This window comes from Seriola aureovittata, chromosome 5 (genome assembly GCF_021018895.1).
Source record: "Seriola aureovittata isolate HTS-2021-v1 ecotype China chromosome 5, ASM2101889v1, whole genome shotgun sequence".
Classification (NCBI taxonomy): domain Eukaryota; kingdom Metazoa; phylum Chordata; class Actinopteri; order Carangiformes; family Carangidae; genus Seriola; species Seriola aureovittata.
Window position 1 is genome coordinate 28,869,856 of NC_079368.1, and position 17,504 is coordinate 28,887,359.

The 17,504-nt window shown below is 42.6% G+C and overlaps 1 protein-coding gene across 1 annotated transcript in view; it reads left to right on the forward strand.

The window, feature by feature from the left end:
- The window catches only part of znf608 (zinc finger protein 608), a 65,826-nt gene that overhangs the window by 26,316 nt on the left and 22,006 nt on the right, over positions 1 to 17,504 (forward strand). Inside the window, exon 3 of the mRNA XM_056376504.1 lies at positions 8,076 to 8,346. Coding sequence (XP_056232479.1) covers positions 8,076 to 8,346 — 271 coding nt within the window. The remainder of the gene's footprint in view (positions 1 to 8,075; positions 8,347 to 17,504) is intronic.

Consider the following 17,504-nt stretch of genomic DNA (forward strand, 5'->3'; position numbering starts at 1 on the left):
TGTTGATACTGTAGGGGATGAAAAAGACAGAGCAGACATGAGAGGCTGGAGAGACAGAAAATGGAAAAAAAAAAAAAAAGATGGCTACCATTTGCAAAAGAAAACGCCAAACACTCACACACACGTGCGGCACGTACACGAACACACACTTCACAAACCGCAGATTGTCTGCACATTCACACACCACCACACACACAATGCCTCCTCTTTCAGCAGCCTGACAATAAAGACAGGGATGATTTCTGACTGGGAACAAAAAAAAAAAAACAAAAAAAACACTGTCAGTGTGGCTGCTCACTGAGGGATTTAATAGGAGGGGAGGAGGAGGATGAGAGAGAGGAGAGAAGGGGGAAGAGAGGACAGGAGGAAAAGAATAGGGAGGAGAGGAGGACATGAGGACACGAAGAAGGGAAAGGAAAAGGAGGGAAAGATACGGGAGGAGGAAGAGCTGAGGATGAGGAGAAGGCGTAAGAATAAAGAAGGAAAAGGGGAAGCGGAGGCAGAAAGGAGGGCAGGAGATGCAAAGAGGAGGAGGAGAAGTAAGAAAAGAGAAAGGAACATGAAAAAAGGAAGAGAGGAGAATAACGATAATAAGAAATAAAGCATAAAAGGAGGCGAGGTACGAGAAGGAGGGAACACAAGGCGTGCAAATAAAAATTTGGCGGTGTGGTAGAGCAGTGAAGGAACGGAGGAGGAGAAGACAAAAGACGAGAAAGAGGGAAAGGACAAAACAAGGAGAAGAGGATGAGTAGAAAGAGGAGGATAAATCCAGCACAGGCAACGTTTTCTCATCAAACCAGCCAAAATTCAGTTTTATAGCTTCTATAAACACTCCTGCATCCATTAGGAAAGCTGGGTGAGGGAGGGATTGATTAAAATTCTTTATTGGCATGTTTGAACACATACAACAGTCTTCTTCTGCGGTCTTGGTGCATAAAAATGTGACTGAAGATTTAAAAAAAAAAAAAGGAAGAAGAAGCATAAAAACCAAAGATAAAAAAATGACTCCTTGTTTAATTATAGATTTTAGCGGCAGAATTAATGGAAAGCTCAGCTGGCTCCCCTGACACCCACCATCCACCCTCCCTCTCCTGATTCATTTGGGTAAATCCAGCTCTGTGCGCGAGGCTGGACAGCTGTTTGTGATTCCACCTCGACACAAAGCTCCAGCGTGTCAAAGGAAACGTTTAAGTCAAATCTACTTGAGGTTGAACTGCAGCAGATTTTCCTGTGTTTTCTGTTTCCCTCCACCCGACTGCGTTCTCCGGCTTTTACCACTGAAGTGGATTTAAGTGGTGAAATCGATTAAACGTGCGGCTTTTATCTACATCTACAAGCACTGTGAAAACAGATTTTACATTTTCCTCTTTTTTATTTTTGTATCTGAATCGGCCTTGAGCAGAGAATGGCTCTCCCCTCAGTTATTGTTGCTGGACTTGTCAAGCTTTCCAATCTAACAGCACATCAGCATTTTACAGTGACAATATCAGTGTCATTTGAATGTGACCTGTTTAATAAAGCAATAGCTGCGTTTTCATCCACCTGATTTCACACACAAATGACCAGTTTGTGCATAAAAGACCTGAGTGGAAACGAGAAGTAAGAAGAAGGAAAGGAAGATGAAAAAAGGAAGAGAGGAGAATAACAAAAAAGAAATTAAGAAAGGAGACAAGGTGGAAAGGAAAAGGAGGAAGAGGAAGAAGAAAAACAGGAGGCGCAAAGACAGTGGAGAAAGAAAGATGAGGTGAGAGAAGTAAAATGGCGTGGCAGGAAGCGTGGAGATGAAACAAAAGAGGAAATAAAGAAGAGGAAGGACAAGAAAGAGGACAGGAATAAATGAAAGTGAAAGGGGGAAGAAGAAAAGAGGGTCTTTTATGCACAAATCATCAACCTTCCTCATTAATACATGAAACAAACATAATAATATAATAATACATCATCTCGTTTTCTTCTTCTGCAGCGGTTTAATCAGCTCCAGCAACTGTTTATTTCCATCAACCAATCAACCTCCACATAACAGTAGTGGATGGAAGCGCAATCCCAAATTAATTTAATAACATTTAATAACGTTTTTTTGCAGATTACGGTTGATATTTGGGTTAAATTTGGACGAAAACGACACTAATGAGCTTAAGCAACGAGAACTGCTGATTAACTTTTGTCCGTCATAGTCAAGAGCTGCTTCTCATTTTTTTACAATTTTGCTGAATTGACAGATTTTATCAGCTGTTGTTAGTTAATAGAAACATGAAGTTAAACCAGAACTTCAAAATAAAAGCTGCATTAAAAAAAAAAAACATTTTTAATAACCCTTAACCCTTAATATCCCTGCATCGGTCTAGTAAGACATCGTTGACCTTTTAAAGGGGTTATATGTAAGTTTTGCTATTGCTACATAGCCAACGTTAGCATTAACAGCTGTTTACTCATTCTAGAAGAAATGTTGTGAGTTCAGCATCAAACTTCATCCTTTACTCACCAACATCTGTCTCCAGAGGTGGAAATCAACCATCTTGTTTTGCTTCTGTTTCTATCATTTCTTTTCAGAAGTTAGCATGCTAACGATCTAGCCCCGGTCTGGTTCCAGTACCAATACAATACAAAAGGTTTTAAGGGTGAGGACCAACTGATCGGTTGACAAAGTGGATGCTCCTGTCCGTGAGGTTTTTCCAACATTGCCTGTAACCCCATAAAATATTGTCAGTAGCTTATGAAATGCTAACGCTTGGCAATGAAAACTGTCTTCTCATTATCCCAAGATAATATTCTGATCATTGGAAAACACGTTTATTTTTGTTTATTTTTTTGACGATGTTATTGGGGAAAAAGAACAAAAGCTCGTTTTTAATAGTTGACAATTAAAATTTTAGTTTTTTTGTTCTTTTTCTCACGATTTTAATCCAGTTTCTTTCTTATGCCAAGAAGGTGGATTGGAGATAATCTCAGGGTAATTAACTGATTACCTGTAAATGATCTTGAGCTTCAGTATTTGTGCGTTCCTGTGAAGTGCCGTTTTAATTTTTGCTGTGGAGCATTACGCCTCTTGCAAGGAGAATTGCAAAAAAGAAATCCGCTATATCTTTTGAGCGGTATCACACAGAGGTTTTGTCGTCTGCCCGCTGATGCTGTAATTGATTCTGTGAGGAAGATCGTGGGTGGATTTTGTCTGAAAGAAAGCGAGCAAGACAGATTCTGTGTTTGTGCACAGCCCCAGGATCCGTGCATATTTTACTCTTATTTGGGTCTTTGTGTGTTTCGCTCTCCTGTGTGCTTCAGTTAAAGCTGTAATACTTGAGTTTCTCCCTCATTTTTTTTAACATGTTGGTCTTTGTTGCTCAGCCAAAAGATACTGAAGGCTTCACAAAACAATATACTGGAGAAAAATAACACCGATCTCACACGGCAGATCACCACACCCTGGTTTCATTACCCTGACCACCTCCTCTGTCCGTACAGCATGTGCTGCAGGAGTCCATCGATGTTGTAGAAACAGTGTGAATTCGACTCAGGATCTTCAACCGCAACCTTGTCTTTATTTAAAGCTAATTAGCAACTGTAAATTCAACCAGAACCACCATCTTTCCCCAACCCTAACCACGGTGCCTAAAGCACAGGCAGGACTCTGAAGTTGATTAAACTGAAGCAAACCTTAATTAGAACAAGTTCTCTAAATTAAAGGACGACATTTTTCGTCCGTGCCTTCAGAAACCTTCACAAATCACTGCTGGAAGATAAATCTGCTCTATAATGTGACATCGTTATGGTCACGGTTTAGTTTGGTTTAGGTACAAAAACTACTGGGTTACATTTAGGGAAGGATCATGGTTCCCGTGTTAAGGTTGGGGTTAAAGGTCGGAGAACAAAAAGAAACCAGCCCTGAATGACGCATCACCTCTCAGTCAGTCAATTTTGAAAGGAAGAATCTTTGGAAGCCACAGACAAACGAACCTGTTTTCTGTTGTTGAGGTTTGAATACAAAAGAATAGTTTCTTTGGAGAATTCTTCTTTTAATAATCAGCTTTTGTTTATGTCAGTACAGATACGAGCTTTTCCCACTGTGAGAGTTCCTTAGATTTCATTTTAGGGCCAGCTGCTAAATGAAAGAGTGCAGGGGTTTAGGGCCGATTATTAATTTCCCTCAGTGTCAGTGAGCGATAATTTGGAGCGATGAGAATAGAATCAGACTTGGAAATACCCGCACAGACCGCACTTAAACTAGAGCTGAAACGATGAGTTGATTAATCTACCGACAGAAAATTAATCTGCAGCTATTTTAATGATCGACACGTCGTTTCGTTTTTTTTTTTTAAAGACAAAATCCCGACAGTATACTGGTATCAGCCTCTGAGGTTTGTCTGGTTTTCTCTTTTATGAGTCATTTTAAATTGGGTTTTTGGGTTTTGGACTGTTCAGCAGACGAAGCGAGGCTTTTAAACGCGACAGCGTTCACAAATCTGAGATTTTATTGAAGAAACAAACAATTAACTGAGAAAATAACAAGAAAATTAAATTAAAAAACCACTCTTAAACCCGATCTGACCAGTCTTTGTGATGAAGATCTGGTCATTCAGCTCTATGGTCAGACATAGCAAATCAAAAGAGGTCAGAGGTCAAGTTCAGGTTGGGTTGCACTGCACTCCAACATCTTACGCTGATCGGTCTCAGTTTGTCCGTGAAATCTCAGTGACGCCTCGAAGGAATTTCTTCAAACTTGGTACAAATGTTCACTTGGACTCGGTGATGAACTGATTAGAGTTTGGTTGTCCAAGGTCAAAGGTCGGGGTCTCTAAAGTCACTGTGACCTCATGTCCGTCAATGATAATCTGAGTGGCGCCTGGAGGGAATTTCAAGGTAAAAACATTATGTGTGTGGACAGACATGGGTGTAAACTGCAACTCGACTGTTTTGGCGGAGGCTCGCGACCACGAGGCAGTAACTGTAGTTTATAACACTAAAGCTGCCTCCGGGTTCTGGTGTGCTGCTGTGATATTTCTCTGTGTGTTGTAGGATTTTTTTAATTAAGAAACTGTGTGAGAAAGGATGATTTGTTTGAAGCATTTCACACACGAGGGAGCGGGCTTGTGTTTTTATTGTTATTTTGCCGTGTGACTCTGCGTCCTGGCTGACTGTAGCTGCCGCCTGGATTGCGATTGAGCGTTTTTTATTCTGGGTGTCTGAGGGAGGAAAAAAAGGCGTTAACTGCACAACAGAAATCACCGGGGATCGTGATTATTCTTTTATAGTTAATTTGCTTTGTGATTTGGTAGAAGAAGTCCTGGGTGGTCTTTGTCAGCAGCTGTGTGGGAGTTAACAGATGGTTTCAGGAAGCGCTGAGGATCATCTCTCTTTTGTGTTATTGCTATTTTGCATGATAAATTTGCATTGTTTATCAGGTTTTTTAACATAAATGCAGCGCGGTACACAGCGGAAACAAAGCTGCTCATAATACCTGGAGCACAGACGCTGGGACTGAAACCAAACGCTGTGCCCTGAAGTGTCAGTGAGATTCCTCCACATATTCACACACACAGGGAGAACAAAGTGTTTTCGCAAGTTGAAAGCCTGAATGTAACTTTATCATTTCACATAAATACAATCATCCTCCTTTTTTCTGCGCTTCATATGTTTTCTTCGACGAACAGCTGCACTGCAGATCAATACGATAACCATGGAGAAGTTTCTTTTCTTCCAGTCCCAAGTGCTTGGATGTTGACGATCTGCTGCACCGGTAACCTTGGCAGTAACCTCTGCTCTTTAAGCTGCAGAGGAAGAAAAACAGCAGAGGGGGCTTTAAAGGAAAGCACAGAGCACCCCTGAGTGTTTAGTTTTTCTCTCTTTGAGAGCGACCTGAGTGAGCAACAGATTCATCTTCATAATAACTCAACAGAAGCGCAACTCCTTTATCTGGGAAACCAAACGCCACAGAAGAGCTCTGACTCGACACGGCGCTGCTGTTTTCTCAAGTATTTACAGACTTGGCACGGCGAGCCAGTTCTTTTGAGCCGGGAAATCACTCAAGAATATTGTGCCGTGAGATATCTGTCAAGCCCGTAATCTTTATTGAGTTGTAGCGGCGAGAGAAATCCTTCATCGCTGATTGCTGCTGCTGCTGCTGCTGCTCTCTCAGCAGAATTATTTCCCAGAGCTGTTGTAATTGGGACCATAATTAGTGGTGAAGATAAGAGTGGCGCTCTTACGGGCACAAATGACTTAGTATTTCAGAACATGTAACCATGGAAATGACAGGAGATCACGCACGAGCTGTGAAAACTTTGAAAACGTGCGGTTGGTTTTTGTGAAACACCGCTGGAAACAGATGAGAAATATTATATAACTGCGGACATTTCCCTCACGAGGAATGTAGTGGAAATGTGTTGATACTTCACACACACACTTACACACGACAACACGAAGGCTTTGCCTAAATCAGCAGAGCATAAGCCAAATATTAGTGGATGTTGCTGAGTAATGAACATTAATGAGTCAGTTCACTGACTAATACTGTTCTGTAAAGTTTGAACAGTTGCTCCTCGTCTGAAAGGGAAAGTCTGGTGTTTGTCTGTTGAGTATATATTAGTATATTTATTATATATTCTGTTTAATGTTGTCGTGCACATCTTTTGCACAGTTGAGCTTCGACCTTATCACAAAGGTTTTTCCCTCACGTTGTGTCGCTCTCCTTGTTATATATTGCTTTTATTTGTAAATACTGATTTAAATGTTAAACTGTTGAAGTTGTGCTGCTTTTCTCCCCAAAAACCCCAGGAAACCTAATTTCATGTCATATTATATTTAGCATTGTACCAGGTCAAGTGTCACAACAACAGACTCTTAATACTCCACACATAAAGGAACATGTTTGTTTGGTACAAGACCAACAAAAATCACACATCAAAACTAATTGTAGAAATAACCACTCTGAAGTCCTGACTCATTTCGCAATTGAAATATTTCCCAAAATAATCTCAATATGATTTATTTTAAATATATATTTTATATATATAAGATATATGTGTAGCTGTTGTTCAGCCCTACGTTGCGCTGTTGAACAGTATGAATGTGACTGTGGTGAGATGACAGTAAAGGTCGTTTACTTTCTCCGCTGCAAAGAAATTATTGATGATTGCAAAGACTGTGGCTTCTTATAGCTTTCCCTAAGACTTCAAACATTTGTCTTATATACTTTTAAGATCCTTGTAGCTGCTGTTTGAGGTGATTGTGTCACAATAAAGTTTTTAGGAAAGCTGGAGGGTGAGACAAAGTTATTATGACCAACTGTTATAAAGGACAGAGTAACGATCATGTTGATAATTACTAAAGTTCCTCCTTAATGTCTCGTTGAAGCTTTAAATCACAAAAATCAACAGATAATCTGCATATTGCTGCAGCCCAATTTGGAGAAGCTGATCCAAACAGACGACTGTAACAGTCATCAGTTTCTGTAGTTATAGTCTCACTGGATGAGCTCCAGTAATGTTGCCTTATTATACTGTTGCAGGTTTTTGCCAAGTCGCTCTGTGCAAAAGTGGCAGCTAATTATAATCTGCAGCTTCTGTAACGTACGTGTTGGATGGAAACATCGATCCCCAACTTCTCGCAGTGAATAAGGGTGAAGTCTTTGCCTCTGAACCGCTCCACCAGCCGTGATGGAGAGATGAAGCAAAACACGAAGAGTGGGAGAAAAGTCTGGATACAGCTGAGAGATGATTAGCTGCCACTCAACATTAGGAAGTTGGTAACTGCAGACTGCAGATAGAATAATGAATGGTGTGACATTTGGAGAAAATGTCTCCTCTTCTAAAATGTGCTTCCGATTCTTGCATCCATTATAGAGCAGGATCCCACAGTGAAATAATCGGACGTCAGTTGGATTCACGTCAGGAATATTAAAATGACATTAATTATCTCTTTTTCACTTGTATTTTTAAAGCCTCCTTCAGAAGTGTTCAGCTTAATTTCATTTGATATAATGAAACTGGGCTGAGCTGACCTGGAACTGAATTGAGCTGAAGTAAAATGACATATCACAATGCTCGACCTCTGACCTCTGATGAACCCTCTCCTCTTCTCTCCAGGTGGACCCCATGTTCACGGTGCCAGCTCCCCCTGCTCCAGGCCACCCCGGAGCCCCCGGCTCCTCCCTGCCCTCGGCGCCTTCCTTCTCCCCTCCAGCCCTGCCCACCTCCAACCCCAAGCAGATGGCGGTGAGGACGAGGTCTATCGGCACCAACACCCAGGATGGAGGCGCGTCAGCGGCGCTGGAGGGCGACTCGGCCTGTCTGGGGCCCTGTCAGCCTGGGACCAGCGTCAACCTGGAGGGCATCGTCTGGCACGAGACGGAGGAAGGTAAGGTTTCTGGAAATCTTTTTGGGATGAACATGGTGATGACGCAGCAGAGACTCTGACACATCCACCTCATCAGTACAGCTGAGGTAGACACTAAAACACTGAGTATATTCTCCAGTATTTCTGTGGATCATACGGTTACAAGGTCGTTGTTTCTTCTTGTTAATGAGTTTTTCACACAAATTAAATTTCTCTTCTCCTTCATTGTGTTGGCAGCTAAACCTCGGGAGACAGATCCCTCAAAAACATTCCTGTATAAATACAGAAATATCTACATGGCTCATTTTGATTTTGTGTGAACCTTTTATTAAAAGTGTTTTTTATATGTTTTCACTTTTCATTACTGATTTTTAGTTAGCTGGCTTCCATTAGCTCCATTCCTATTGTACATTTTGAGAAACAGAAATGACTTTGCAGTTATACTTTGTTGAGTTACGTGTCACAGTGAACATCAAGCCCAGGAGCTAACACTGTACCAACCTGATGAATCAGCTCTTTGCACCGGTCCGATTCTGGGCGCCGACGTCGGTCCAAAGCTGCCCAGACTGCACTTAAGAGAAACTGACTCTCAGTCCAGAACAAGTCCACATCCCTGACTCTCAACACATTGTTCTCTGTCACCATAATGTTTGAGGATTTAAATGAATTCTGAACTGAATATTTTTGTTTGACAGATTTACGCCTGGCTTCTTTTACAATTTTCTAATATTTTTTAATGTATAATTATAAAAAATAGTGATCAATAATGACAATAACTGTTAGTCTATACCTGTTGTTCCCGCCAGACAAGCCACACAGTCTCTGGCTGGACCTCAGCTTGTCTCTAACGCCACCTTCAACAAAAACCTGAACTCTTCACCCTCCTGACCAATCAGTCTCTCCATCACGATATCGATATCAAAATCAGATCTTTATCTTTTACCCCAACCAAGGTTTCTAGAAACCTGGGTGTCATGTCTGATGACCGACTCTGACAGTCTGGAATATCAGACCTTATCTGACTGAGTACATCACCTGGATCACATGGTTATCTCTGGCCTCGACTCCTGCAGTGCTCTTCCTCTGTGCACAGTGAAACCCTTGCAGACGGACCAGAATGCAGCAGTCTTCAATCAGCCCGCTGCTCATTGACGTCCACTGGCTACCCATGACCGCCAGAATCAAATTCAAGTCACTAATGCTGCCTTCAGAGTCGCCTCTGCGTCTGCTCCATCTACTTGAACTGAGTCTTCCGGCTTTATGCTCCTTCTCACGGTGTTCCTCCAGGGAATACAGTCTGGCATCACCATCCCCGCACACAAGACAGTCTCAGTCCAGACGGTTCTGCTCTGTGGTTCCCTGATGGTGGAACAAGCTACTGAAGGTCCGTCAGAGCAGGAACGTTCCCTCTTCAATCTATCTTCAAGAATCTCTTCAAGACTGATCTCTTCAGAAAGCACCTCCAACACGCCTAACTAGCTCTTACTCTGAACTTTCCCTGCTCTTCTTTACTGCATCTCCTTCACTTATTAAGTAGATTTAGTACTTCGTACTTACACCAAGGTCTCCTACAGCTCTGAAGCTTCAGTGACGTCCCGCACGTGTAAGTTGGATAAAAGCATCTGCCAAACGAGTGAAAGTAAACGTTGCAGCTCCGGTGTGGTGTCGTAACTTTGACCAAAAACAAAGCATGAAGGTGACTGTGATGGATGAACTCCCTTCAGATGCTTTCAAGGCTGCGGTGTCTTATTAATTAAACTAGTATCATCCCCCATTACTTTTATTTTTCTACGTGAAGCTTTTCTAAGTGCTTTAAGTGAGGCGGTGATTGAAAGGTAAAATAAAAACCAACAGATTCAGACAGTTCATGGTGACAATCAACCTGAAGCTTGACTAACCAATCTGTGGCAGAGTAATGTGTGTGTGTGTGTGTGTGTGTGTGTGTGTGTGTGTGTGTGTGTGTGTGTTGAAATACGCAGAGATGAGAACAAAGTGACTGAACCTCAGAGATGACTCTGTAGTGGTCTGTGGGAAAATCTTATGTGTCAAACACGAGTAAATAAAATAGTTTTTTCATGCTTCACTGAGGCTCCGATGTCTGAAACGCACCCGCAGTTTGTTCCTGATCCCTGAGCCTGACTTTACTTTACTTTGACAAAACACTTTTCTTGCCTTGATGTGTGGAAAAAGCTCAGACTCTCAGGTGCTCATGCTTATTTATTTACTTCTGATTTCCACTCTTAACAGATATAACGCAGCGAGAATCACAGATGAAACTGTTTTTACTGAACGCAGGCTGAGTGAAAGTTTCATTTGGCTGTTTTCCCCGGAAATCTCCACCAGGAAATGTGTGAAAACCCATTTGCGAGTCTTCAGCAAATGGTTTGTTTTGGTCGTCCTCATTAAAACTAAAGACAGTGTTGTTTCAACAAGGGAGACTGTAATTGGAGACTCTTCATTTAGAAGCTTTAGAAATTTCTGTCAGTTCCCAGGGAGTCTGTCTGGAAGCTGGGTAAATATTTCTACCCTAGAGAAGTAGTTTCTCAGGTTTACTGCACTGATTTGTTTCCAAATTGATGCTCAGCTTAGCAGAAAAACAACAGCAATGGTTGTTTGACAAAATAATCTTAACTCAATACTATTTTTCTGGAGCTTTTAAGCCGCATCTCAAGAGTCTCGATTGGCAGATGGATTTGGTTCAGTTTTTATCACGTGACCTAAACAATATTGTTCATGTGATAACAGCTGGTCGTACATAGGTGGAGGTGGTAAAGATGGAGACAGATGTGAGTTTGCTTGTGTTTTATTCAAACGTTTTTACATTACTTGCAAGTGTGAAACAGTTTGTCGCCCTTGTTTTCAAAACTTAATTACTTACTTATGGTGCCACTAAAGCTGAGGGCGACACGCACCAGCGGTCCAGTAAGTGTAGGCGTGTGTCGGCTCGTATTAGCGCTCCCCGGCTTCCATAGTTACAGTAATACTGCTCTGCACTCAGGCATGGACACATGTGGAGACGCCCCCACGTTGTAGCTGTGTTGTGGATGTTTAGTCTAGAGTGAAATATTTTTAATAGTCCTGTTGTGTTAACTCACACCAAGTTCAAATGAACTCAGATTCCTCTTCTCTCTTAATTAAATCATGTTTTCATGTCCAGTTTTAGTCCGCAGTTATTCGACTAAACAACACCAGTTTCCACAACTTTCTCTCTTTGTAATAAATCACAGATTAAACTTAAAGTTTTACTTTAAATGCTGATAATTTAAGTTTCTAAAGTCTTACAGTTTGTCATTTTTGTTTCTGTGTTTTATCAATACGCAGAGTTTAACAGGAGCTCTAAGTCCCACAAGGTGCCACCTATACATACAGTACTATAATGCTAAATACCAACTCACACCTGTACTGTACTGTTAGTACTTCTTTGTCTTTGAGCATCACTTTACACAGTGTTGACGCTGAGTTCAGGGTGGATGACACTTGGACATTCGAGGCCGCTCTTTATATCCTGAAACCTCACCACGCCGTAGCCACAGAGGTGTCAGGTCAGGAAGCACGGACATGAATCTTTTATTTTTTAACACTTTTGTCCTTCATGTTTCGACTGACTTCTCCTGTTTGCCTCAGTGAAACTGGGGGTTAAATGTGGGTTTGAAAAACATATGTCACAGGAAAAAATAGAAAGTGCTACTTGTCTTTATCTTCCTGGACCGTTCAGACACGTTGTGCTTTCCAAATTAAAACAACTAAAATCTAGTTTATATTTAAACACGGCTGGCTGTCCTCATGAGAGCAGTTTGGCGTTGAACTGCACATTATCACGAGTCCAAAACAAGGAGAGAAGTAGAACCAGAAACTCGTCCAACGCTACAAAATGATACCATGGGAGTAGCAGGCTGCGGATCAGACGGCCTGATGATTCACCCACTGATTTCGACGCCACCGCACTTTGATAGGCTGTTAACGAGGACAGCACTCAGCTCCGCAGCCTCTCAGCGGAGGTGTAATACCTTACTGCAGGCTGCTAATGAATAAATCCCATCTCGCTCTGCCAGCCGCCGGGCCTCTGAAGTGGAGTGTTGAGTTTGGTGGAGAGGCGTTTGTATCCCGGCCCAGTATTAATTAACTGGAGCTCTTCGCTCCGCCCGGACAAAAATGAAAAACGAGAATAAAAAATACAAACACAACACAGGGAAATGTTATCCCAGGCCAAGAGTGCTTTTAAACAGGCCAGAGAGATGGGAGGAGGAGGAGGGAGGGAGGGAAGGAGAGACGGTGAATAATATATCTCCTGCTTCAGTCTCTGTTTGTACAAAAGGAAACAGAGAGGGAGTCAGATAAAACTTCTCCTGTGAACGGCCCACAGAGACAGAGCAGGGAAAACGCTGCAATGACACTGAATTCAAAAGCTTCCATCGTCTTTAATGGGTAAAAACAAAAGAAAACAAGAGAAACAAGATGAGAGGAAACAAAACGTAGATGATAAACACTGAAATTATTAGAATAAACCTTCAACATTCAATCAAAACATTTAAGATCAGAAAGCAGATCGTAAAGCTCCTCCGAGGCGTCACAGCTCGCAAACTTTTAGTGCCAAAAACTCTGATGTTGCTCAAGAGCAAATTCATCAACAACAGATTTGATAACTAATTGGTCATTTAAGTCATTTAGCAAAGAAAAATGCAAAAATGCCAAACACTGGCGTGTTCCAGCTTTTAAAAGCTTTGGAAATCTGTAGAAGTCCCAGTGGGTTCTGGGAAATTGTCATGGCCTTTTCCTGACTTGTTACAGATCAGTGTCATTGTGTTACTTATGGATGGATTTAGTGAAAATAAATGATTTCACCTTTTTGCTGGCGACCCCCAGAAACCCCCTTAAGGACCCCTGGGGGTCCTCGGACCCCGGGTTGAGAGCCACTGTCACACACAACATGATTAATTCATTAATATTAGAAAATTATAAACAAAAAAATGCAGATTGATCAAAAATGAAAATAATCATTAGTTATAGTAACAAAAATGATATAAATATTTATTTGCTTTGATGATTTTTAAATTAATTACTTTGTTTTTTGGGCATTTTACAGAACTTCACACCAGCTCTGTTCATGCAGGTCAACGTTTATTCTGGTCTCATCTTTCATGAGCATCTGTTCGTTCTGAGTGCACAGCATCATTTCCTAACTGAATAATAGTGGCCAGTGCATTAGTTTGTTAAAGGGCTGCTGACATTCAAAGGAAGAGTTACACTTCCTTTAACACACATTTCACCACCTACAAACCAGCTGCTGTTTGAGTTCAGCTCACTATCATCAAAGTGTCAGATTTTAAAATTCACTCAGGAGCCGTAAAGTTCATGAGAAAATGGTAAAAAAAAAAAAGATTTAATAATTCTCCATCTCACACTGTTAGAATAAAATTCCTGGATTCAAATTAAAACTAGTGATTTATTCGTTGGCCCGTGGCTGAACTCCCTCTTTCAGATATCCTGCTAACAGACACACAAACAAACTATCAAACAAACAGGACTGGAAACGGCCTCCACCCCCCTGGATGGAGGCAATAGATGCAGGAGACGGCCGACATCAAAGCCTCGTGTCTCCAGCTTTGTGCCAGTAAAAACTCTGGAGACGCAGCGTCAGTCAACTGAAGCAGAGAAACGGGAAACATAAATAATAACAGATACATGTGGAGTTTTATAAGCACACAGATGGAGACATACTGTATGTATTTTAGGGGAGAGCAGGAAGAATAAGGAGGAAGACTGAGGCGTGGAGGAGGAAGACAAGAGGGATAAATATGGAGGGAAACGGCGAGAAAATGTATTCATCGCTCAGTCTGTGTCCCAGCAGGCTGACAGGGTGGACGGATAGATGGAGGGATGAAGGAGAGAGGAGATGGACAGAATGGCAACGAAGGTTTTGTCTTTATTTCGAAAAGCGCTGGAGGAATGAAGCGACGGAGGGGGATGTAAAGATGGAGGCAGAAAGAAAGCGACAGAGAGATGAAGAAGGATCATTTCATCAGACACAGAGAAATGGACAATGACAGAGACAAAGAGAGAACGAGTCATGAGAGGCTTGTATTTCCTCCTGCGAGGTCCCTGCTGCTGGAGGACTATCGCTCAGGAGGCGCAGCGATAACCAGAGCCCCCCTCCGCCCCCCCTCCACCCCCCCTCCACCCCCCCTCCACCCCCCCGCCTCCCTCCTCACGTGGCGGAGGGATTCGATGGGGAGATGCAGGTTGCATGTTAATTAAGCAGAATACTAATTGGAGAAACAGAAAGGAGAAGAAGATGAGACCACCATTTCAGCATTAGACCCCCCTCCCCCCCCCCCCCCCCCCCCCCCCCCCCCCCCCCCCCCTCCTCTCCCTGCAGGAGACCAGAGTCTGATGAGCGCTAATCAGGCAGTGATTGGCTCGACTCTTAACTGAGCTGCACAGACTGTCTGACTTCAAGACAGCCTGTCTGTCTGTCTGATCATCTGTCTGACTGTCTGTCTGATCATCTGTCTGACTGTCTGTCTGATCATCTGTCTGTCTGATCATCTGTCTGTGTGTCTGTCTGACTGACTGTCTGTCTGTCTGTCTGTCTGTCTGTCTGATCATCTGTCTGACTGTCTGATCATCTGTCTGTGTGTCTGTCTGATCATCTTTCTGACTGTCTGTCTGACTGTCTGTCTGGTCATCTGTCTGTGTGTCTGTCTGATCATCTGTCTGTCTGATCATCTGTCTGACTGTCTGTCTCGTCATCTGTCTGTGTGTCTGTCTGATCATCTGTCTGACTGTCTGTCTGATCATCTGTCTGTCTGATCATCTGTCTGTGTGTCTGTCTGTCTGTCTGTCTGTCTGTCTGATCATCTGTCTGTCTGTCTGTCTGATCGTCTGTCTGTCTGTCTGATCATCTGTCTGACTGTCTGTCTGTCTGACTGTCTGTCTGTCTGACTGTCTGTCTGGATGCCAGAGATGAAGAGAGTCACAGAAACTGTAAATAATTACTGTCATAACCCGATTAATGTTTTCTGCTCTTAGAGGAACAGTTTGTGGTTTTCAGTTAATATGAGGCTACAGCCAGCAGCCTGTTAGCTTAGCATAAAGACTGGAAACGGGGGGGCAGCTCACATGGTTCTGTCCACGTGGTAAATTCCACCCACCAACACTTATAAAGTTCACTGGTTAACATGTCACACCTCATTAGTTTAAAACGTTAAAAACCAAAATGTGAAAATGAGAATTCACAGGTTTAGAGGAGGTTTAACGTCAGACTGGTTTTTGGCTCTAAACAGTTCCAGGAGAGCAAGCAGGAAGCAGGAAGTTGCTGCTGCTTGATGATTGGCAGATCGGTCTGTGGTTCCCCTGACTTCGTCCCTATAAAAGATTTAATTCACTCATTGTTTTCACCTGTTTCCTGTATATGTGCACACGGAGGAGTTACCTTAGTTCACTGGCTTCAGTTCTGCAGTTATTGCGACAGCCCTCGTTCACAGACAGCGTGTCACCAAAATATCTGATGCTGCAGAACAATCTCCACCTGCAGTGACCCCAGCATCATTAACTGTTTATGGCTCTGTTCACACTCTGACAGGGGGGAAGATCCTGGTCTGGTTCAACACAGAAAGAGTTCACAGTGACTACAGACCAAACAGGTTTATTTACATTGAACCAAATTCATCTTTCACTGACCTGAACCAAAGAGCTGCTGTTGCCTAAACCTCAGACTGGACTCTGGATCTGAACCTGGTCTCTATCGTCACAGTCCTGATCTCTCGCAGCCCGCCCTCCTCCTGTGGGGTTCATTCACTCTCAAAAAACCTTGCCTCCGAACCTAATCACAACATACGGTTATTGAGAAAACTATTTATGATTGTAATTTCAAGGAGACAGAGTTGTGTCCCGCTAAGACACAAAAATATGAGAGATGTGCGGAGCAAAGAAGCATCGGCAACAATGGCAGCACAGAGGGAGAGCTGGACTCTGGGGCTTAAAGCTCCTCCAGTGTAAAGGTCTGTGTCCATGTGTAGTGTGATTATAGATCAGCTCTAGCTTCTATATTAATACTGTGAAAGTATCAAAGCCTCAGTCCACAGAGAAATGCACACAGCCTGTATTCAGAAACTGAGCCTTAAAACCAGCCCTCAGGACTTCTGGAACTTTGTGATGTCACAACAAAGCAGTCACCAAGCCCCGCCCACCTGGACCCACCATCCAAACCTTGCAGGATTTGGTTTCTCTGAGTGTTTTTACCTGGAGTCTGTTATATTTATTATTGGATCATTGTTGTAACTAGAGCTCCAGAGAGAAGCCTGAGAGAGGAGATGTAAAACTACACTGAGATGGTTTTCGGTGCTTAAAACCACCAACACTTCAAATAAAACACAGGGAAAGTATGAAATATGGACCTTTAAACAGACACCAGTGTTGAACAGATGATGCAGAGAGACGGGCGTGTTAATGTCACCACTGTCCTCAAGGCAAAAATCAACGGACTAGACAACAGAGTGGCAATAACATCAGCTTAAAGTAGGAATGAACGTGGTTTCATTTTTGTCATTCAGTTTATTTTGATATTATGTGCAGTGGGTGAGGATGCGGAGAGGGCAGACGGAGTAGGATGATGAGGCAAGAACGAAGAGAGGGAACATTTTCTTTCTCACTGAGTCATAACAAACAAACCCTAAAGTCACTGAGATTCAGATGCTCAAACTCTGGGACATGTGGTTCAAGGATTTTCTGATCACTGCTCTCTTTCTTTTAAAAGTTGTTTACACACAGCAGCTGTGAAGCAGAAATCGGCGATCGCACACAGAAAACTCAGCAGGGGCGTTTTATTTCGAGAAGTTTTTGGAAACACTTTGAAGGATTTTTTGAATGTCAAGCAAGTTCTGAAGAACATAACGCCGGCATCAACAGCCACACTCGTGACAGTGAGACGAAAACTGATGAGCTATCGAGTGTTTTGGCGTCTTCCCGAGAGACAGAGTCATGCCGACTAAAAATAGACGCACTGTCACGTTTCAGGCCCAGCGAGGCTTCAGGGGACGAGATGCTGCTGATCCTGCTCCGGGACAATAGTTACAGCACACTCACTGAAATCTATCACAATGTGTTGATGCATTTTTATACATTTTATTTACTTTATCCTTCATTAAAGGAAGATGCGTCTGTTCTCCTGTGTACTGAGC